Raw genomic sequence first — 23591 nt, forward strand, 5'->3', positions numbered from 1 at the left:
GAAAATGCTTTATAGCATAGAATTATAAAGTTCCTTTACAAATAATGCTAATTAACTGAAAGTGTAATAGCCATCTGCCTTGAGGAATAAGCAAGTATATTCTTTTTGAAACTTTCCCTAAAACATAAAAACATAAAAACTATTCTCTACTTTTTATACTTAGTATATCACAATATGCCTCATAGATTTATTTATCATAAATTCTCACTATATTTTGTGTTCCCCACACAGTACAGTGCCTGGAATATTGTAGGTTCTTAATAAATGTAATTTTTATTGAATTGAATTTGTAAATTTTTCTGGAGACTGCCATCATTTTCTCTACTAAGCCGTTGAGTTTCAGTTTCTTTTCACATAGCTTGCAGCTAAGACACTGATGCCTTCCACATGAGTTTGACATAAAGTACTTTCACTTATGTGCCTAATTTCAGGTGCAAAGATACTCAGTTATTTGACAGAGAATTCCTAAGGACAGGTAGGAGGAGATAATCCTGCTCAAGAATGCAAGAATGTTACCACTTTTTTGTTGGGCTAATTTCTAGAGAAGACACCTGGTGAACAGAAATGTCAAGCTCTTCATATTTTTTTTTTCTTCAAAGTCAGAACTACAAAGAAAACATTGGACTTTTCCACCATTTGAAAATATGGCAGTCCTATTTCTAGGGGAATTAAATAAATGATGGACTGATTCATACAGAGGAAAATGAATATATCATATTTTCAAAAAAATTTTAAGAATTTTTTCCTAAGGAATCTGCATTTTACATTGATAATTTAAACTAATATCAATAGAATATTAGCTAAGGATATTTTTCGTAACACATCCTGTCTCAGGGCAAAGTTGGTAATGTGAAATGTGGTTTAATATTTAAGCTGCTCTCTGTTCTACACCTCAAATCACATTTTCTGTTTAGAATAGAAGAGATAAATCAAATTTTTTCTAAATTGATTTAATAATACTCTGTGGTAGTAGTCAAAATAGCAAGAAAAGTAGAAATTTTATTTTGGCAGTATGGGTACACTTTGCTTTTTGGAATACATGTGTCCTTGAAAAAGTCTAAGTTAGGGCTTCCCTGGTGGTGCAGTGGTTGAGAGTCCGCCTGCCCATGCAGGGGACGCGGGTTCGTGCCCCGGTCTGGGAAGATCCCACATGCCGCGGAGCGGCTGGGCCTGTGAGCCAAGGCCTGTGAGCCATGGCCGTTGAGCCTGCCTGTCCGGAGCCTGTGCTCCGCAACAGGAGAGGCCACAGCAGTGAGAGGCCCGCGTACCGCAAAAAAAAAAAAAAAAAAAAAAAAGAAGAAGTCTAAGTTAAATCATTTTAAATGCACCTCTGGAGTTCCCTCTTAACTTTTACTCTGTAAATAATTTTATAGATGAGGAATCAGTTAACTATATAAGTGAATGTTCATTTAGATAGATGTTTGGTAGTCTTTAATTTATGTATTAAACTTTATTTTGTTTAAATAATGGAGTGTAGAAAGTCCGGGTCTTTAAAAGGAATACTTCCAAAAGATAACATGGAAAAAGGGGGTCATGTCAAAGTCCCTCTGGTTAGGGACTAAACTTATTTTTTGATGGAAACTACCAAGAATTTACACACACTATAGATGAGAGTAAAAAGAATGTTTTCAGGAAGAAACCACTTATCATGTGATTTGCAGCCATGTTTCTTATGAGACCAGGAAAACTGTAATCAGTGTAGCAAAATCTTTGTGGAAGAGAAAGGCAATTCCAAGGATAAACAGCAGGCTCCGATGACCAACAAAGACCATTCAAAGGTAGGAATTTTTAAAATTATGTGACAAGTTATCTATCCTTTTGTTTATTTAGTGAAAGGAGACATTTTCTCTGGCTTTTAGGGGATAATTACAGAATTAATTTAGCACACTCCATCCCCTTTCTTCTGGTCTAAAGGTAATCTTCCGAGTAGACGTCCTTACTAGAAAGAACATTCCTTGATAAGATGAATGAGTTTTTTCATTCAGTTGGCATTTAGATTTGTTTTTTTATTTTAAATTGCTAACAAATTGCCTTGGTAAAATTAGTCCCATATTAACAATTAGTCTGAGTAGAATAAGCTAGTTATTTTGAAACCCATTCATCTAAATTTCATCTGTATATAAATTTATATAACAGAAAGTGAAAGCTTCCTTTTCTCCCACAATTGTTATTCCCCTGAAAATAATCATGTCCAAGGGTTTGGTGTATATCTTTACATTCTTTTCTTTCTCTTTCTCTCTCAGCGAATACATGCACACTCACATTTATTCGTTCATTCATTCAAAAAATATTTATTGATGTCCTATAATGAGCCAAACATTGTTTTAGGTGGTGTGGATACAGCAGTGACTAGTCCCTGCCCTTATGGAACTTAACATTTTTTATTATAAAGAGCTAATAATAAATATATTCTGCCATAGCCAGATGTCCTTCCAGTCAGCAATACATCATAAGCACTTTTCCGCATCAGAGTTTAGAGCCCCACCATACTCCTTTTTTTTTCTTTTTCCATTTATAGTCTTGAAGTAGTCTATGCTCACCATCTATACATTTTCACTTTCCAATCATGTCTCCACTTACAAAAGTCTGGGCTTCTTCTCACACCGTTCTACTAAAATATTGTTTATCAGTTCCCCTGTGCTTGTTGTGAAATCCAGTTGACGCTGTTCAGTTCTCATCTTCTTTGGCTCCTTCACAGTATGGAGTACAGGCCACTCTATAACTCCCCTCTACTGCTCTAGTTCACACAGTAGCTGTTTCATCTCAGACTCTTTCGCTGGTGCTCCTTGCTTTTCTTCTAAATGATGGTATTATTTCCTTGGCCCTCAGTCTCCACTCTGTCTGTAGATAGTGTCATGTGCTCCCATGAATTCACATACCACCTATATGCTAAGTAGTCTCAGATCTTTATGTTATGTCATCCTGTACACCTCCTGATGGGCATCTTACAGGTGCCTCCAGCTTAATGCAGAGGAGGATTCATCATCTTCCCACTCATCCCTGTTCCTCTTCCTAAATTTCTTAGTGCAAGAAGCCTCCTTTCACTCAGCCACCCAGACCAGACATTCTGGCCTCATTCTCAACATTCCTCTGTCCCATGCTCTTCACCTACAGTCTGTAACCCTATTAAATGTCCCTCTTTATAATCTCTAATCTCCTTCTCTCATCCTTACTCTCACCCATCTCAGTTTTGACTGTCAACATTTATCTCTTAGATTAGGGCAAATGCCCTTGCCTAAGTCCTGTTCCATTCCAATGCATTCTTCACACTACAGCCAGAGTGCTTTTTCTAATGCAAAACTTATTATGTTATTCTTTTTTCAAAAGCATTTCTGTGGCTTCCTATAAGCTCTACATTAAGTACAAAAACCTTAGTACAGCTGTAGGCTGTAATACAGCTCTCTGTAATTTGGCACCTACTTGTCTATATACTCTCATATCCTGTCAAGATATGTCTGAATCTCTGTTCTGAACTGTTGATCCACAGAGGGCTAAACTCTCTCTCCCTTTTTGTATTTGAACATTCCGCTCCTTACTGAAATGTTCTTTGCCTTCCTTTCAGCCCTTTACCTGGATGGCTCCTCCTCCCTCAAGAATCATCTCTGATTCATGTTCCCCTGTGACTTTGCTTTTGTCCATGTTGTTGCAAGTGTTTGAAATGTCTGTCCTTTTCCCAGATTCACCCAGATACTCCTGTGATGCATTCAGATCTAACATGGTGCCTTCTGAGAGCATTTCCTGTCCCTGCTATGAGCACTCAGAGAAGGCTGTGGTTATCTTTGCTGTAGCATTTACTCCTGTCGTGATAATCCTCTGATTGTCGTCTGCATCTCACATAGACTGAGTTCCTTGAGAGCAGGACCCATCTTATTCAACTTTGTGACCCCCAAAGCTAGCAGTGTCTGACTCGTGGTGGGTGAAAGAGTGTTAAATAAGTAATTCATTCTAAACTATGCCTAGTTTTCATCTCATAAATGAGTGGATATTTGTTCATGAGATGAAAAACTTGGCATAGACTTGGTATGACACCCCTCCACAACCTCCACCTCCCACCAGCATATATAAGTACTAAATAATGAAATTAAGGCCTATAAATAGCATTATAGTTTTTGAGATAAAAAAGTCTTTGGAAGAAAGTAATAAAGGAACTCCTTTCAGCATATGGAAATTAAGTTATATATTTCTAACTTATAAATATCTGTATGACATTTGATTCGTAAACTATACTCAGTTATACCTGTTTCCTTCCCTTTAAAATATCAGTTTCTACTGCACTATTGGCTGCTTTTGCACCCTCTAACCATCCTGGATTTTAGAGCCTGAATGAAACTATTAGGATTCATTTTTATCCTTGTAAGTGTTTGTACTTACAAGGATACATTAAATATGTAATTGGATTAAAATAATAATATTGTATTAGATATTATTAGAAAAGGAGAATTCAAAGACTACTGCCACTGCCAGCACTCAATAATATAAATTAATATTTTAAAAGATTACAAAACTCTTCACATGTTCTAATGCCAAGCTGAAAGGCTCACTTAGCTTTTTTCTTGTAAGTTGGCTGGAAAGTGAGAATGATAGCTATTGTTTTAAGCAGATTTGGCATCAACTCTAGTTTTACTGTTGTTCATATGGAATTTTCTTCACATGGTAGCCAGATGGAGACCAAAAAAATCCACTAAATTTCAAAATTAGTTTATTTTTTAGCAAACATGATTACAGTATGTATCCAGAATGCATTATGTGAAAAACCTATTTTTTAATCTAACTTTATATTATCAAAGAAAGAAGTTAAATATATGTTGATGCATTGTGGAAACCTCTTTATCAAATACCTGTACATAAATATTATAAACTTGGTTTTGTAAAGCTGTTCTGAGGTCGTATGGAGTTCTTTATGGAAACACCAAGCTATAGTCCTTGACCCATGAATTTTTATAGAAGGAACCTTAGAGGTCATTTAGTACTTCTTTTCCAATTCAGGTATGTCTTTTACAGAATCTTTGGTAGATGATCATCTAATCTATTTTTTTGTGGCCTTTGTTTCTTTTCTTTGTTAGAATTTTTTTTTTTTTTTTTTGCATTGAATTGAAATCTGCCTCCTTGTAATGTTACCCAATTATATACTTTGGAATAAAACAGACACCAGCTGGTCCATCTGCTATTCACCGAATTATGAAAGCCACAAATCTAGAAGTCATTATTTTTTTCCCTTTCCTCTCTCCTCCCATTATCCTCCCTCCCCTCATTGAAATTGTCCTATCAGTTCTAAGTCCAAAGTATACATTTGATCCATCCACTTACTTCCATTTTTACTGCCACTAGATGGTAGTCCAAGCCACCATCATCTTTGACCCAAACTACTTTAATAGCCTTAAAAAAAAAATCTGTGCTTCGATTTTCATCTCCCTACAATCTCCTTCCTATACCAACGATCTACAAATTGTAGTCCTGACACCCTAGGACAACACAAGATGATTCATTAGAATGCAAGAAGAAATACCAGAAATTCTATTTATATTTATCTCATCTGTTTTAATTTCTATTTTTGTATAAGTTTCTATAATGTTTATAAATTAGTACAGTGTATATATTTTAGCTCTTATTTTTCTTTTTTGCTTTTTATTAAATTCATAGTCTGATAGATCCAACTTTCCACATCTACTTACATAGTCTTATATAACTAAATAAACAGTTGATTTTTTAAAATAACATGTAGTGCCTTTCGTTTATCCCATTTAGATTTTCTTACACATTTTTTTTTTAATTTTTGAAGCTATCTTATACCTACAGAAAAGATTCAAGTACAGCACAAATACAGCACAAATAACATTTTTTCCTGAACCATTTGAGAGTTAGTTGCAACCTGATGCCCCATCATCTCCAATAATTTAGTGTGTATGTCCTACAAAGATATTTTCCTACATTAGCCACAAAAGAACTATCAAAAACAGGAGAACATTATTAGTCTTATTTAGTCCTCAAAATATGTCCTTTATTGTAACCATTCCAATTCAGAATCACGTTATTACATTTATTCATGTCTCCTTAGTCTCTTTCAAATTGGAAGAGTTCCTCAGTCCTTCTTTGACTTATATAACCTTGATACTTCTGAAGATTTTAGGTCAGTTATTTTGTAGAATGTCTCTCAGTTTAGTTTTGCCTGATATTTACTGAGAATTAGATTCAGATTGTGTACCTTAGGGTGGAACACTGTAGAAACAATGCTATATTCTCATTGCATCCTATCTGGTGGCACATGATATTGATGTATCCTGATTACTGATGCTGTTAACTTTGATCACTTGATTAATATGGTGTTTATCAAGCACTTCCAGTGTGTGGTTACTCTTTTCCATATATATAATTAATAAGTGTTTTGTGGGGAGATACTTTGAGACTCTATCAATATCCCATTGCATACCAAACTTTTCCTATTTACTTATTTACTTATATTAGTATGGACTCAGGGTTTCCTATTTTATTCAGCGGGTGTAATTTATTACTGTTTATTTTGATGCTTGCATTGTCCCAGATTTGGCCAGTTAAGAGCCCCTTAATTCAGGTTTCTACGTCTTTTTGACATATTCCCTTTCAGTCTTTAATCTCTTCTTTAACTTTCTATGTACAATTTATCATCTGTTTCAACAACATTTCAGGTCATTTAGATTACTTTGAATCTTCATTATGCCACTTTTAACTATTCCTCTTACATAATAAGCATGTCTTCTATTTCTTTATTCAAGTCGTGGATAAAAATAATCAATGAGTTGAAGCCAAAGAAAGGGCCCAGTTGTGCTGCTCCAGAAACTTCTTTCAAGATCGGGGATTCTCAACCAGTTAATCAGTTAATATTAATTAATATACTATTTTTTAGTTTATTTTGAAGAATTATCTGATTAGTCTTCCAACTAGTTGCTGCTGCCAAGTCAATGTCACTGACAAGCCAAAAACTCTATCAAGATCTTCCCTAGAGCCCAACCATCTCCTTCCTGAAAGAAAAAAAAAATTTAGCATTCCATCCTGTTCTTCATGACTGACAGCACCATCTCCATCTGATCCCAGGTTTCAGAGAACTCTTAGCTTCATGTCACCCTCATTGCCAGTAGGATCTTTACTTACAACCCACTTTGTAATATAACAGCTCTGGGGGCAGGGGGAGAAACAGAACTAAACAAAAACTTAATTCTTAGCACACGTTATACACTCAGTAATATAACTTAACTACGGAAATGAATAAATACTGAAGATTAATGAAAATAAATTAACCCAAACTTTACATGGGTCTAACTGTTCAGTTAGCTGTGAGTGTACAATGTGAGTCTCCAAAGCCAAAAATCTGGATTCCAGTATAGAACCCAAGACTTACAGCTGTAAAACTTGGGAAAGCCATTAAATTACTCTGAGTTTCAGTGCCCTTTTATTGTTGTTATTGTTGTTGTTAGATGGAACTAATAAATGGAGCCCCCCTGCCTGCTCCACACTGTTGTAGAAGCCAGAGAATATCATGTAAATGAAAAGTTTCTGTATGTAATTAACTGGTATGAAAGTGTAAGATCATTCTTATCACAAATATATAGTGCTGACATACAGTTGATTTTCTGTTATTTTATAAGAAAAGAATCATGGGCAGACTTTTCAAATGCCTATCATTTTCCTAAGCTATTTTCCTAATTCTGATCCTTTTTTAAAAAAGAAAATGAAGCTAACTTGGCAGGACTTTTCTTTTGATCCTACCTAATTTGTTTGTTTGTTTGTTTGTTTAATGCTCACAAATTATGTACTTAAAAAGTTGTTCTCAAAATTTTGGGGGATCAGCATAAGCCTCACTATTTGGTTTATAAATTCTTCCAATCTTTAATTAGAAAGTTAGAACAGATTCACTTCTCAAGACTGACGTGGCATCTTTCCTCTGCCCCTTGATTTTTCAAGAAGTAGTGGAATTAACTCTTAAAGAGACTAGAGAAAGCATCGGGCTTAGCCCTTGTTATTCAGGAACATGTTTCACAGCCTGGTGAGGCAGGTTGGGGAGTTGGGGGACATCTCTATGTCTCTATCCTCCAACTAGAAAATGAACGTAAAGAATCCTACTTCTCACTATTGTAATGAGGACTATATGCAATAATGCATGTGAAATAAGGCCTATAAATTATAAAACTTTAAAGAAATATGTTAGTAACATATGATTCAGAACTCTGGGATAATAATAATAAAAGCTATCATTTACTGAATGTACTCTCCTTACCAGACTCTGTGCTCTCTTTTGATGCTACAACAAGCCAATATGTATTATTATCCCTATTTTACAAATACGGAAGCTGAGGATCAGAGGGGATAAGTACTGCCCAAAGTCACACAGCTAATAAGCAGTCAAGCAAATTCAAACCCAGTTATGTCTGACCCTAAAACCTATACCCTTAAACCTTGCCTCCAATTTTACCTCATACTCCCTCCTATTTGGCCCTACAGGCTTGAACTCATTTAAGCAGGAGCTGCCCTGAAAAGCTCTCTTCTGTTAGGAACTGCTTGCCAAACCTTTATATTGTTGATTCTAAATTTTCCAATATGAAAACCATTCTATTCTGGAGAAGACAGAAACCACATAGTTGATTAATAACACTGAACTCTCTTATTTATCTGTTAACACTGTACCATCTTCTGAAAGCAGCAGCCCTCTTCTTTCATACTCTTTTTATATGAACATTTTCTCTATTTTACAATTTCAAAAGCCTCAATTCCCTTTGCCTTTAGTACTAGGTGCAAAAATGCCCAATTTAATTAGAAAGACTTTGATTGGTTAGCTGTTCAATGACTTGAATAGATTTCTGGCCAAGTACATTCTCTGCATAAGGTAATTAGTTAGTAACCCATGCCCACAAATCCTTCCCCAAATTCTTACATCATACAGATTTCTCCTTTTTAAATATCCTCAATGTTTATATTGATAGGTGTTACCAATTTGTCATGTACTTATACAAAAATTAGTGGTTTCAGAAATGAATGATCCTGAACTGAATCAATAATTATCAAGAGCAATAACACTTTATGAATTTAGTGCTAAATAATACATATGAAAAGCTTATTTCTTTGGGAATTTATTATTTAAATTACCACAAGTGTGTTAATTGTGAACTTTGACAGCTAAATGATCAGCTGTGTAGACAGGACCCATATGAATGCTGCCTTGTATTAGTGACCGGACATCCCTACAACTTCTATGAAACCATCAGCCTATTACTGCTGTTGACACTTTGAAAGAACTCCCAGTTGCATTATACTATCATTTGAACATTTAAAAATAAATTGAACTATTCACCAAAGACGTGTAATACGTTGACCTTTCAGGTTCAATCGATTTGGGAAAAAAATTTCTTTTTGATCTCAATATTACTCTTTGTAATTTGATTCCAAGAATATTTTTACTTTTACACTAACACTCTCTAAAAACTTCATTTTCTCAGAATCTCTATAGTTCCTATTTAAAAAGTCTTTTTAAACTTATGTAATAACTATAGATATTAATCACTTTTAAAATGGCATGAACTAATGGGCACATCTTGACCCAATTGAAAATTCATACCATTCTCTGGAAAAAAGTCCCTTGGCAAAATATCCTTGGGAAGAGAACAATGTCAGAAATTAACAACTGCTTAATTTTAATGTATAGAAAGAGTTACCTTGTTTTCTTAGACTACATTGTAAGTGAATATAATTTTCTTAAAAAGGAGACACTGTGGGAAACATGAAAGGATTCATTTCCTGCTGTTTTTGGAAAAATGTAATTCTTCTGTAGCATTAGCTAAAAGATTTACTCTAAAATGGCTTTTCAACAATAGCATATTGTAAGTCAGAAATATTTTCTTTCTCATTACAGAGATTTAACAGGTTTTGACAATCAAACAGGAGATTTTTCTATAATTTTTGCATGAATGTTTAGTTCTTCCTAATCAGCTGGAAATAAATTATTTCAGAAAATGATTTAGGAACTAATGTGAGGTCCTTAGACCAAAAACAACAACAACAATGACAACAGCATGTTACCAAAGCAAACTTGAGTCCACTCACCTGTGCGCAGTGCCCAGTAAAACCAGTCTACTGCCACCGGGTTGTGGTGAAGGAAAGTGCAGCATTTACTGCAGTCCCCAAGCAAGGAATCTAGGCAGCTAGTGCTCAAGAGACCCTGAAATGGCTTTCAGGGAAAGGTTTTTAAAGACACAGTGAGGGAGATGGTTATGGGCTATGTGATCAGCTCATAGACATTCTTCTGATTGGCTGGTGGTGAGGTAACCAGGAGTCAACATCTTCAACCTTCTGGTTCCAACCAGTCTGGGGTCTATGTGCTTGTGCGCAGCATACAGTTAACTTCTTCCACCTGGTGGGGTTTTCAGAATCGACAAAATAGTTCAAAGGTATCTCTAGCCCTTGAGGTGGAACTAAAGGTCCTTGACTTTGTTTAATGGCTAAACTATTACTATTTTGTCTTGCTTGACTGTTTTCCTTTGTTTCTACATTTTCTCACTTCTCTGATTAAACTTATTCTTTGGAACTTAGGGAAGGCCTAGGAGGCTAAAGTTTCTCTGAGAACAAGAAGCAGGCAGAGGACATGGCATGGTGGGAGGGGGCTGGGAGGTGGGGTCTATCCTGAGAAGTCTCCATAGGATCCTGCTCAGTTACAAACACTCTGAAATTTATATACTTTCCTTTCTCATGTTAGTTTGTTATGTCATGTAATTAATTAAAAGATTAAAGTTTATTCAGATTAATTCTGTTATAAGAACTTAAAAAAGACTTTGAGATAGGTGGTGAAACCTTAGTTTCAAAAGTACTGATTTAAATGCATTTCAAATGTTAAATATGTAGCTAATTAAGGTAGGACTTTTGAGCAACAGTAGAATACTGAATTGGTCATATTTTATTTGGGGTAACATTTCTCTTCACAGAAACATTGTTTAATTTAAGAATCATTATTTTATGTGGAATCTATCTTTTATCTTGCACTGACACAATTTTTACTCTTTTGTCAAGGTATCAGATACATACCGGACTTCAACATTCTATCATAAGACCTACACAGCCTAACTGCCTACCTCTGGACAATGCAACCCTACCTCAGAAGCTGAAAGAGGTTGGATATTCAACACATATGGTTGGAAAATGGCATTTGGGTTTTTATAGAAAAGAATGTATGCCCACCAAGAGAGGATTTGATACCTTTTTTGGTTCCCTCTTGGGAAGTGGCGATTACTATACACACTACAAATGTGACAGTCCCGGGATGTGTGGCTATGACTTGTACGAAAATGACAATGCTGCCTGGGACTACGACAATGGCATATACTCCACACAGATGTACACTCAGAGAGTGCAACAAATCTTAGCTTCTCGTGACCCCAGAAAGCCTATATTTTTATATATTGCCTACCAAGCTGTGCACTCTCCACTACAAGCCCCTGGCAGGTATTTTGAACACTACAGATCCATTATCAACATAAATAGGCGCAGGTATGCTGCTATGCTTTCCTGCTTAGATGAAGCAATCAACAATGTGACCCTGGCTCTAAAGACATATGGTTTCTATAACAACAGCATTATCATATACTCTTCAGATAACGGCGGCCAGCCCACAGCAGGAGGAAGTAACTGGCCCCTCAGAGGTAGCAAAGGAACCTACTGGGAAGGGGGGATCCGGGCTGTTGGCTTCGTGCACAGCCCACTTCTGAAAAACAAGGGAACGGTGTGTAAGGAGCTTGTGCACATCACTGACTGGTACCCCACTCTGATTTCACTGGCTGAAGGACAAATTGATGAGGACATTCAACTGGATGGCTATGACATCTGGGAGACTATAAGTGAAGGCCTTCGTTCTCCCCGAGTAGATATTTTGCACAACATCGACCCCATTTATACCAAGGCAAAAAATGGCTCCTGGGCGGCAGGCTATGGGATCTGGAACACTGCCATCCAGTCGGCCATCAGAGTGAAGCACTGGAAACTGCTCACAGGGAACCCCGGGTACAGTGACTGGGTGCCCCCTCAGTCGTTCAGTAACCTAGGGCCGAACCGGTGGCATAACGAACGGATTACGTTGTCAACTGGCAAAAGTGTATGGCTGTTCAACATCACAGCTGACCCCTACGAGAGAGTGGACCTTTCTAACAGGTATCCCGGAGTTGTGAAGCAGCTCCTCCGGAGGCTCTCACAGTTCAACAAAACCGCAGTGCCTGTCAGGTACCCCCCCAAAGACCCCAGAAGTAACCCTCGGCTCAATGGAGGAGTCTGGGGACCATGGTATAAAGAGGAAAACAAGAAACAGAAGCTACGCAAAAATAAGACTGAGAAAAAGCAGAAGAAAAGTAAGACAAAGAAGAAACAGCAGAAAGCGGGTTCGTTTACAAATTGCCGTTTGGGTGTTCCTCGTGGATAGGTACAAATTTTTTCCTGTCTGGTTAAACTTAAATCAGTACTTAGTCTTTCACCAGTTTTCTAGGTGAACCAGCATGTTTGGCTCAGTACGATCCCTGCCACCAGCATTGCTGTTTTCGTGTTGTGCTACTCCAGAGACTTCTGCCACCTGGAAAGCTTGTGCTCAGTGCCAAAGGTGCTACTCTTGGAAGCCATGCTTAGAGCAGAAAGGAGATGTTTGTTTCTCTTGCTCGTTTATAAAAGGTGGTCAGTGACGAGTCCAGCTGTTGTGCTTCAGTCAATTGACCAAACACTATGCTTTAAATTATAACATTGGACTGTAACCTGCAATTGATGGACATGCTACTTTGATGGAAGTTACAGGGCAGCATGATTAAAAACCACCATTGATGAAGTGTAGTCAAGGGTTGCATCACCTCAAAGGCCTTAAAAAACATTTTTTTCTTAGTGAATTTTTGTATCTCTATCATAGGACACTTGGGTTTTTTAAAAAATTAATTCTATTTCATATATCATTTCCTTTCCTGTGAAAATAAGCTGTTTTTCTCACATGTGAACAGCTTGCACCTCACTTTATCATGCATAAGGGAATGGCAAATAAGAATGTTTCAGCACACTGCCAAAAAGTGAATGTAACTGTTTTCTAAACACTTTAATAGAATGATGTTTCAGAATAAAATACATAATTTATTTTTACAGAAAAAATATTATTTTGTTTTCATAAAAAGTTATACAAATGACTTTTAATTATTTTATTTTTATTTTCTACATACCATTAGAAGAATTTTATTTCATATTATCAAGATTATCAAACACTGTAATACTATAAATTAATAGTGTGTGAATTCATAGAATATAAAAAGAAAAAAATGATAATCATCATTGTTCAACCATTATTTTGAATGTAATAAGATGAATATATTCCTTACAAATTACTTGGAAATTCAGTGTTTGTACAGAATTGAGAGACACCTTTATTGTTTCTGTCATAAACACTTTATTTATGTATCTTAATTATTAAAATGACATATTTTATAGCACCAGCAGATTGTGTGGCTTTTCTGATTTAACATCTATATAGAATTATATTATTCATTTTAACAAACAAAAATCTTTACAAATAGGCAAATGAAGGTATGATTTGCTAACCACCATAGTAATATAATATGGATTTTGCAAATAAGAGATATTTCCACTTGGCCACTGCATGGAGAAAAGTGTTCTCTTGCTAATAAATAAGATTTGTAATGACCCTACTCTTATACAAAGTGGATGTGGTGGGGAGATACAGAGAAATGAAGATATGGATCCTACCTGGCGTTGTTAAAAATCAAATTTGAAACTCACGCATGCAAACACCATGAGGAGGATTAAAGGAACGTGATCTGTAATGAAGTTTATCATGGGTGATCAGTGAGGACAGGTTGATGTGGTTCCTATTGGCCCTGGAGTTTTCTTTAAGGTGCCCTCTCCTAATATTGCCTGTAAGTCTCATAGTTTACACTCGAAAAATCACAGAGAGCTAGAACTGTGATATGTGAAGTTACAATTGTGATTAAAGAAATGTACCTGGCAGTATGGCAGCATACTATTAAATACATTTACATCAGAATTCAGAGGATAGCTTCTCACAGTTCCTGGAAATCTATAAAAGAATCGATAGACTGTTACCGAACTTACTAAAATGGACAAAAATAATTTAATATTTAAAAATTTTAATATTTCAGTTCTAGAATATATATCTCCATTTCATTATATAGGATTAAGTACTATTTCCTGAGTTTATGTTTTATCAACTGTATATTTAAATGGGTCTTAAAAATCAAAGGCATACTGTCAGTGTTTTCCTCTCTTGGTGGCACATAAATTAATGAGGTGTTATAAAATAGATAATATCTTATAATTCAAAAGATAGTTATTATTACATTAAAAAAGAGTTCTGAGGAAAAATGAGTTCAAGATATGTGGAGTTAAACAAGGTTAGAGGGTTCAATTTATGCAGACTTTCTTACAGTTTTTAAAATCCTAGCTTGCCTTGTAAATCTCTAACAGAAGGAAATTTTTATATAGTGTTTTCTAATTTCTTTCACCATAAAACCCTTGTCTATAGCACATTACACCAGGACTAGGCAAAGTATGGAAAAGACCTCAGAAATTTTTAGTGTAAACATAGAATCTTCTAGAAATCCTTAGCAAAACAAAAAGGAGCAAAGAGGCAAATTAGGCTCATGAAAATTAACTCACACTTGAGGTCAGTAGATATTATGCAATATGGTGTGATTTTAAATTCTCTGTAAATGACCATAACTTTCTCAATGAAAATAAATTAGCCCACAGTTTTCTACCTGGAAATGACTTCAAGGACGCTATTTACTATTTTTAGGAGAGTACCTGCCCACCCCCCCATGACTCTGGGTAGGCGATTTAGGAGAAGTCTGTGTCTTGCCCTTAAGAAACTAAAATCTAATACAATAGTCATGTATAAATAATGAACAGAAATGTTTCCAAAATGCTGTCGACAAATCACTAGGTGTTTCAAGATGTCCAGGGAGGAAAATACTCTGCAATTGACTTTTATGCCTTAACCATTAAAACTATGTTCACGTGGGGCCTTTATTCTCAGGTGTCATTTTCCTGAACTGTGATTCTCAGGTTGCATTTCTTTTCAACCTGAGAGTTGCCCGTGGCTTTTTCAAGTGTAAATGGCACCGCTTTAAAACCTCTGATCCTTTTATTAGGCTACCAAAGGAAACCCCTGGATTGAAATATAAGTATCCCCCTAGCTTTGTCAGAAAATAAATTGTGGATGTGGCTTATGTGTCTTGGATGGGAAAGAATCTAAATCATTTTATTCAAATGACAAAACAAACAAAACTGTGGTACCTTTCAATCAGTGAAAAACATCCACACCATGGCTGTCAAGTCTTGTTTCATCTGTATTTACATACTTTTCCCTCACTTTTCCCTTTTAAGAATCTTAAGAATAGAGGAGAAACTGTCCCTTTGATAGTTGAATGAGTAAATAGTTAATACATCGTAACATTTGATATTCCAAGGTACATGAATTTGGCATCAGGATTAGCTTCTTAAGTATTTTATTCCTGGGATTCTTGAGTACATACACTGTGAATTTGTCAGTAGCCATCAGAATGTGTGTCGTTGGCAGGAATAAACTGGCTTGCCAGAAGCAGCAAACAAAATTCTTGTGTCAGAAGTTAGTAATTTCATTGTTTCCTCTTAGCGAAATTACTTATTAAAATTCATTCGTTCTACAAATGTTTGTTAAATCCTACTGCATGCTTGGCAGGCAATGTTCTTGGTGCTTGAAATCCATCGGTGAACAAAATGGATAAAAATTCTTATTCCTTGTGCAGGTGACATTCTAGCCAAGTGATGCAAACAATAAGTAATAAACAAGTAAATAAATTATATACTATATAAATAAATTATATGCTATATAAAGTAGTGTGGAAAAGAAAGAGTAGATCAGGATAAGGGGAGGACTTATTCAACACCAAGTTTACTCATCCATTTATTCAACACTTGGTAAGTGCCACATGTGATAAATGCTGTGATATGGTGACTAGCAACATCAGACAGAGTCCCTGTTTTCAGGTAGTCTGCATGCTCCTGGGAGACACAGCCATTAGTCAAATAACAAAACACCCTCCTCTTCTCCACTCTCTTCCCCTACTTGATCTTTCTCCATAGACTTATCACCCTTTGATATATTTCATATTTTACTTACATATTTTATTTATTCTCTGGCTCTTCCCACTAGAGTGTAAGCTTCTTAACAAAAATAGTTTATGTCTGCTCTATCTACATTTGTATTGCCAGTATGTAAAACAATGCCTGGCTCCTAGTCAGTGTTCAATATATATTTATTTTTTGCATGAATAGATGAGATAATCACAAATATTCATATGTTCAGCTACATTTGCTTGGGTTTCCACTTTCCACTGTTGTATAGGAATTTCACTGTTGAAAAATAGAACTAATCATCCCTAATACCATTCCTCATAATAATAGCATTGTTGTGAAATGAAGAAATTTCTAGCATTAGAAAAAACTAACTTGAATAATGTATAGTTATAGGAACAGAGTGTTAACAGCAAAAACCAAGCAAAAATCATACAATTCTGAGAGCAAATTTTATCTTTATTACCTAACAGAGTACAACATAATTATTCTAACACTACTTTGAATGTAACAGAATACAGTATAAATGAGAGTTTCCAGAAAAGAGAAATGGGGATTAAATTGTGGATAATTTTTGTAGCAAGCCATAGAAGGGAAAAATATAAATAGCAAATAAACCTCTGTGTCTTCACAGAATTATGAAGCCAAATGGACTATATCTCACATCCTTGGGTATCTTATTATGAAGTTCTCCAAATCGGCAAAGAAAGAATTCTGTTGCTTTAAAGGTAAGTTTTTCTTAAGTATTTTATTGGTCGTAGCATATCTGTGAAGTCCATTGATTCATTGATTAGATATGATATTATAAAACGCACGACATGAAAATGTTGTCCGTGGGAGTTAGGTAGACTTGAACATATTTACTTAACTTTCCATTTCATATCTATGATTTGAAATTTCCTTCCTCTCAAATGTACTACAATCCTATAATATTCTTTATCAATTGGGTTATGCAATTTTAGATAAAATCAATCCCACCAACTTAAAAGGTCCAAGAAAATAACATATGCTCATTAAAAATGTCTGTGTATTCATTCTTTGCAGAAATTCTTTAGCTGTTAATTATAAATGGAGGGTATCTTATCTAATGAATCAAATAAAAGTAAAATTTATCTTTCAGAATAAATATCCAAAAACAATTTTAATATGACTTTTTTTATATAAATTTATTTATTTTTGGCTGCGTTGGGTCTTCATTGCTGGGCGCGGGCTTTCTCTAGTTGCGGCGAGCGGGGGCTATCTGTTGCAGTGGGTGGGCTTCTCACTGCGGTGACTTCTCTTGTTGTAGAGCACGGGCTCTAGATACATGGGCTCAGTAGTTGTGGCTCGCGGGCTCTAGAATTCAGGCTCAGTAGCTGTGGCACATGGGCTTAGTTGCTCCACAGCATGTGGGATCTTCCCGGACCAGGGCTCGAACCCGTGTCCCCTGCATTGGCAGGCGGATTCTTAACCACTGCACCACCAGGGAAGCCCAATATGACATATTAATGCTCTGGAAACAATACTTTAATAATTAAAGTTTCTTCAGCCTTAAGAGTTGTGAATGACTGGGGATTACTTTTGACTGAACATCTAAATTCTACACAACTGTGAGAAAGAATAGTTTCATAACAAAGGTTAAAAAAAAAAAACCTTGATTTTACTTAATAATCTGAAACTGTATCTTCTCATATCACCATCACCAAAACTTCCAGAGTCTCCTTTTCAACAAAAGTAATAGCATAACTCATCAGTCATGGAGACTCATTCTGTCTCTAATACATGTCCCACTAACATTTCTCTATTTTAAGGTTTCCCTGATTGGAATAATCAACTGTCTCTAGCATCAAGAAGGTAGGGAATTATAAGCATGTAACACCACATAATTTCTACTACACATTCAGGCTTAACAGCAACAAAATGTAGGGGTTCAGAGCATGTCATCCCAAAATATGCCCCCTTGGAATATTGGTTATTTTGAGTGGTTAAAGGCACCTTAAAAATAGCAGATCAAGCAAGACACTTTGACCTTCCTTTTTCTTCCTGAAAGGAGGAGATAAAAATCTCAGGTGAAAGGTGCCCTCTCTGTATCAGGAGGAAAGAAGACATTCTTATCACCAGAGATGGGAAGTCAAAGCTGAAAGAAATCTGTACAAAAGAACTTGTTAAACTAACCCTCATCTTTCTAGTCACTTTTCCACAATTCACTGCCCTAGCCCAAACCCCTTTGCCTTGTCACATTCTCAATGTTTATTATACTTTGTCCAACGCAGGACATAAGCATCCAGCTCTGATTGCTTCCTTGGGTCTTCATTTTCCTGTGAAGGTGCCCATGCATCTGTAAAAATAAAATATACAGTCTTTTTATTAAACTTGTTTTTCTTTTCTTCAAGTTTTGCTCAAAGCCCTAAGAGTTAACTTAGCATTTCAAAGATTACAGTCACAGATGCCAGGGTAACCTATTATCTCCCTACTGGGAGAAGTGGCTGCAGTGACAGTGTAGTGAGGGGGATAAGCAGAGAGATTCTTACCTTCTTTTTTTCTTTGACTCCACTTCCCAGCACCTGGGCTGTGGCTGGACTGTTTCTTTATGTCCTCTCACATAGAAACATGGCTTCACATTTTACATTCTTGGTTCCTTTATTGTCCATCTCTGAGTCCCACACCCCTTCCTGCCCCAGAACTAGGCACATAGACACCTGTGATCAACAGATTATTAACATTTAAATCCCTCCCCTCCTGAAGTTCCCTGGCATAAAGGGATGGGTGTGCAGAGCTACCCCCATCTGCTGGTGACAAGAAGCCCTGAGCACTACCCCCAAACTTAAGTCAGCCAAGATCAAGGTAGAAGAGTGGGCCATTGGGGGAAGCAGATAAAGTGTTTGTGCATGCATAAGTGAGCTATATCTCCTTTCAGGTTCAAACAGCTCAAAAGCTGCAAAGCCCAAAAACTTGCTTCAGTTTGGGGATCTAATTAATGCTTTCTCTCTATTGTTTCTTACCTTTGGGAATTCCTGCTCTTTCTCATCTAGCATAGAGAAGAGAGCAACAGAAACTTCTAACATTCTCTACCACCCACAGCCCAATTTCGAGAATGCCTGGACCCTTTCTTCCCTTGCCTGGAATAGAAAGCAAAAACCAAAAGCACCCTTTGGACTGCTCGTTCCAATCCTACCTCCCAGTCCTCAGCCAACAAATGTCTCAGTCCTTTCAACATGTCTGCTACTGGTTTCTGTGGACTTCTCTCAAATCCTGCCAGCCTGTGAGGATCTCCTCCGTCTCTCTCAGCAAACCATGTTTCAAACAGGAACCCATCTTTGTCAGCAAAATTGATACATTTTTACTCTCTATATTTCTTCATTGTTATCCCGAAAACAACCATGAAGCTTCCAGAGCAGAGATCAGAGTCATTGTCTTTGTCATTGTCTTTGTCATTGTCATTACTGAGTATAGTGACTGCACCAGTTTCCCTCCTTCAGGGTTACCAGAATCTGTGTCTCCCGAACTGCAATTCTTAATGTTACTGAATCTGGACTTGGGTCTTAAGCGCAGCAAAGCCAATATACTGACACTGGGTTGTGGTGAAGGAAAGTAGTGTTTATTTGCAGGGCACAAAGCAAGGAAAATGCGCAGCTCATGCTCAAAAGACCTGAACTCCCCAGTGGCTTCCCAGGAAGGGTTTTCAAAGGCAGTGTGAGGGAGAGGGCTGCAGGTGCCTTATTATCTTGTGCTCAATTCCAGTATTGGTTGACATCAAGGTGAAGTTTCCAGCAGCATCAATCTTCTGGTTTCAACTGGTCTGGGGTCTACATGCTTTTGGTCAGCAATTTTCATCTGGTAGGGGTCTAGTTCCTATAAAAACAACTTTGGAATGTGTGTCAGGCCTTTATATCTTTGAGGAAACTGGGAGTTCAGTGACTCTGCTACGTGGCTGATTTATCATCTAAATTGTTACCTGTTTCCCAGCTCAACAGCTATTCTTTGTTTCTGCATCTTCACATTTCCTGATCATTAACTCTTAAACCAGCTTTTGAGACTCAGGGAAAACCTGAGAGACTAAGCCAAAAGCCTTCTATTTCAAAAGATGGGGACATAGGGGGTTGTATATGGTTTCATCAAGACCCCAAATAAACTATTTTCTTATCTGCAGCCTCCTGCATTATTTTATTTTGGTTGACAGTAGGAATGTCTACTACATGCTTACCCTATGACAGCAATTCCACTCCCAGATATTTACCCAAAACCAGTAATAAAACCATTACATACCTAGCAAAGTGTCTTGCACACTGTAGTATTTAATTAACCTTGAACACAGGACAAAAAACGCCTAATATAATCACTTGATATTTTAATCATTTTTCTACCATGTTAACTAGCATGTGGAAATTAGTGAAACCTAAATAAACATCTCTCCAATTACATGTTACAGATGACTGCCACCAGGTGTCATGCCAACAGGTTTCTTTCAACTGGCTGAAATTGTATGTAACTAATTTTTAATTATTTAAATCTACGGCCTTTAAAATTAAATCATGAAACTGAGGCAATGTGAATGATATACTGAGTGGTAAGTGCAATTAAATCTGTATATACATTTCATTCACAATTGATTCATGCCTAATAATCACAATTAAAACTCAATTCTAACCAAAATTGCTAATAAATATAAACTGAAATAAAAAGGCATGCATATATGCATGTATGGCTTTCTGATTCTATGATACTCTACTAAGAAAATGAGAATTCCCCTCAAATCCCTTTCTGTCATTCTCATCTTTGCAGTGACTATCCTTCTGCTTCTCTGCCCTGCCCCACTCCACCACTGCCACTCTTCTTCTGCCTATTTGTCTATCTACCACTCCTCTTTGGCTCTTTTCCCTTTCTCATGCTTACCTTTCCTTCCCCATCTTTCAATAAATATATTGTATTTAATATCTCTAAAAACTAAACAAACCCACTTGTTGAAATTTAATATTAACTTATGTTAGTTCTGTTCACCTATCTTTTAAAAAGTCTTTGAGCAAACTTTCACATTAGGATATGCTATGCCAAATTGCCACTTATGTTCCAACCTAATCTAAGAGTGACAAAGACTACTGATTGAAATTTGTATTTTTACCTACAGTCAAAGGTAGTAATGATATTCAAAAAAGATAACTTTATTTACTATTGCCAGATTTACAAATATCTTTGTGTATATATTTGTATATTTAATTATAATCATATAATCATATAATGTTTGCTTGAATTATGGTTTCAGAGCTAATTATAGCTATTACTAGCCATTAAATGAGGAAATGTATTTTCAGCTCAAAAATTTGTCTTGTTATATTTTCTAGTGGAAAAAGGCATATACTAACAGGTTATTAACTAGTTTTAAGTGGATTCACATTATTACCCTGCATAATAAAACAATAAGCAAGTCTCTGCTTTATAGATTATGAATTGTTAAATATTTGTTTGCCTGAATTTTCAATATTTTTATATTTATGATCATTTTTGTAAGTAAAATCAATGTAAGGTTTAAGTACTTATGAACAAAAAGGTGAATCACCATTTTCTATTAAACTGCATTAATTCTTTCCAGCAAGAAGTAGTTTATTAAATTATATCCTACTAACTTCCAGCATGACACATTTGTCAAATTACCTAATAGGCTGTGTTATGGGATAATTTCAGTAGAATATATTTTGAATTATTCTAAACTGTCTTAAATTGACTGATAAATTTAAAGAAACCATAGTTATTTTATGAATTACCTAGTTCTACCTCTAAATTTCACCTAAACCTTCCTACTAAAAACAAAGTTATGGTTTCAATAAACTTTAGATTATTAATACATTGTAGTCCTCCTTTTCCCTCTAAACATCATTTGACTATTTTTTCCACCATGAATTATTTTGTTTCCTTTAAAATTCTTAAATAATCTTGGAATTTTTGGTCAATATGAAAATATTCTAATTTCCTTATAATTTGTTATTAATGCTAATTTACTTCTTAATTTATTTGCCCTTTATAACATCTTTCTCTTTTGACATCTTTAAAATGTCTTTGTAAGATGGCTTTGAGCTGAGACATTTCATCTGCTGATTTTGATGCTGTACATGCTTGTGAAATACTGCTAAGTAAATCCTTGAAAATTTTCCCTATCATTACTTGTCTTTCCTCTTATATTAAAAAAGTATTTTGTATACTATTTACATGCAAAATATAAATTTCTGAAATCTGACTTCCAAAGTCTATTATCTCAATTTCAAGGAGTGAAGGAACTTGAACAAATTTGAACTGTTGTTCAAATGTTCTAATATCTCTTTATCTTACAAAATGTACTACTGATACTCTTACTATTTTAAAACCTTGAAGTATCCTTTAAGATTGAGTGTATCTTATAAATAATGAGCAATATGATCGAATTTGCCATGCTAAAACCATTCACCTGTTCTCACCACACATTCACAATATGTGTCATCTTAGAAATTCTCCAGGAATCAAAAATTTAACCAGTGTTACTAAATGAACTTCCTATAATTGTGTGTGAAAAGAGAGGAAATGCCTATTTCATAAAAACATTGGTAACCTCATTTTATTTATTTTACTGCCTTCTCTGAATGAGAAAACCAATCTTGATACATAAGTGGAAGGAAAATAGGTAGCTAGAAGCTTCACATTGCTGGTGTATGTCCTCTACAGAGAAAAAACACACAAAAAAATATTACTCAGATCCAGTTCTTTAATTTTTTGGTCTTTTGGGGTTTTTGCGAGATGAAAAACATGAGAACTTTGTAGGAAAGCTATGTTCTCTTAGACCAACCATTGGTACAGGGCCTTAATTTCCTACAAAAAGAGAAGTTTAGACTAAATCAAAGTAAGACAGTAAAAGGCAAAACTGATTTTTCACAGATCATAATGTTTAAAAATAGATGTCATTAATTTTCTTGAGCTTGACAAATCCCTCAGGAGTCTCATCTGAGTCTCATCTCATCCTTTAGCTGTAGGTAGTTAACAGAACATTAAACAATAAAAAGTCTGAAATCAGTCAAATGATGAGTTCAACCACTCTTCTCCTTTCAGTACATCACACTTATTCTCCAGCCTGGAGAGACCCACACGCAGGGAATGTTGCTGTTCCTATTTGTTTATAAAATATAAAGAAGTGTGTGCATAATAACAAATCATATTATTATCATTATTGTAAATAAGAGAAGTATATTCTTCTCATTTATTATGGTTAATAACAGAAGTACATTACTAGGAGGCATATCATTGTTAAGCACATTTTAAGAGGCATTATAGGGACTTCCCTGGTGGCGCAGTGGTTAAGAATCTGCCTGTCAATGCAGGGGACACGGGTTTGAACCCTGGTTAGGGAAGATCCCACATACCGTGGGGCAACTAAGCTCCTGCGCCACAACTACTGAGCCTGTGCTCTAGAGCCAGTGAACCACAACTACTGAAGCTCGCGTGCCTAGAGCCCGTGCTCCACA

At 35.9% G+C, this 23591-nt stretch overlaps 1 protein-coding gene across 1 annotated transcript in view; it reads left to right on the forward strand.

The window, feature by feature from the left end:
* The window catches only part of ARSJ (arylsulfatase family member J), a gene marked incomplete at its 5' end in the record, with an annotated part of 144095 nt that overhangs the window by 51619 nt on the left and 68885 nt on the right, over window positions 1–23591 (forward strand). Inside the window, 2 exons of the mRNA XM_079707383.1 lie at window positions 11029–12386; window positions 16763–16856. Of these exons, the coding sequence (XP_079563509.1) occupies window positions 11029–12386; window positions 16763–16770 (1366 nt within the window). The 3' untranslated portion in view covers window positions 16771–16856. The remainder of the gene's footprint in view (window positions 1–11028; window positions 12387–16762; window positions 16857–23591) is intronic.

This window comes from Hyperoodon ampullatus, assembly GCF_949752795.1.
Source record: "Hyperoodon ampullatus genome assembly, chromosome: 1".
Taxonomy (NCBI): domain Eukaryota; kingdom Metazoa; phylum Chordata; class Mammalia; order Artiodactyla; family Ziphiidae; genus Hyperoodon; species Hyperoodon ampullatus.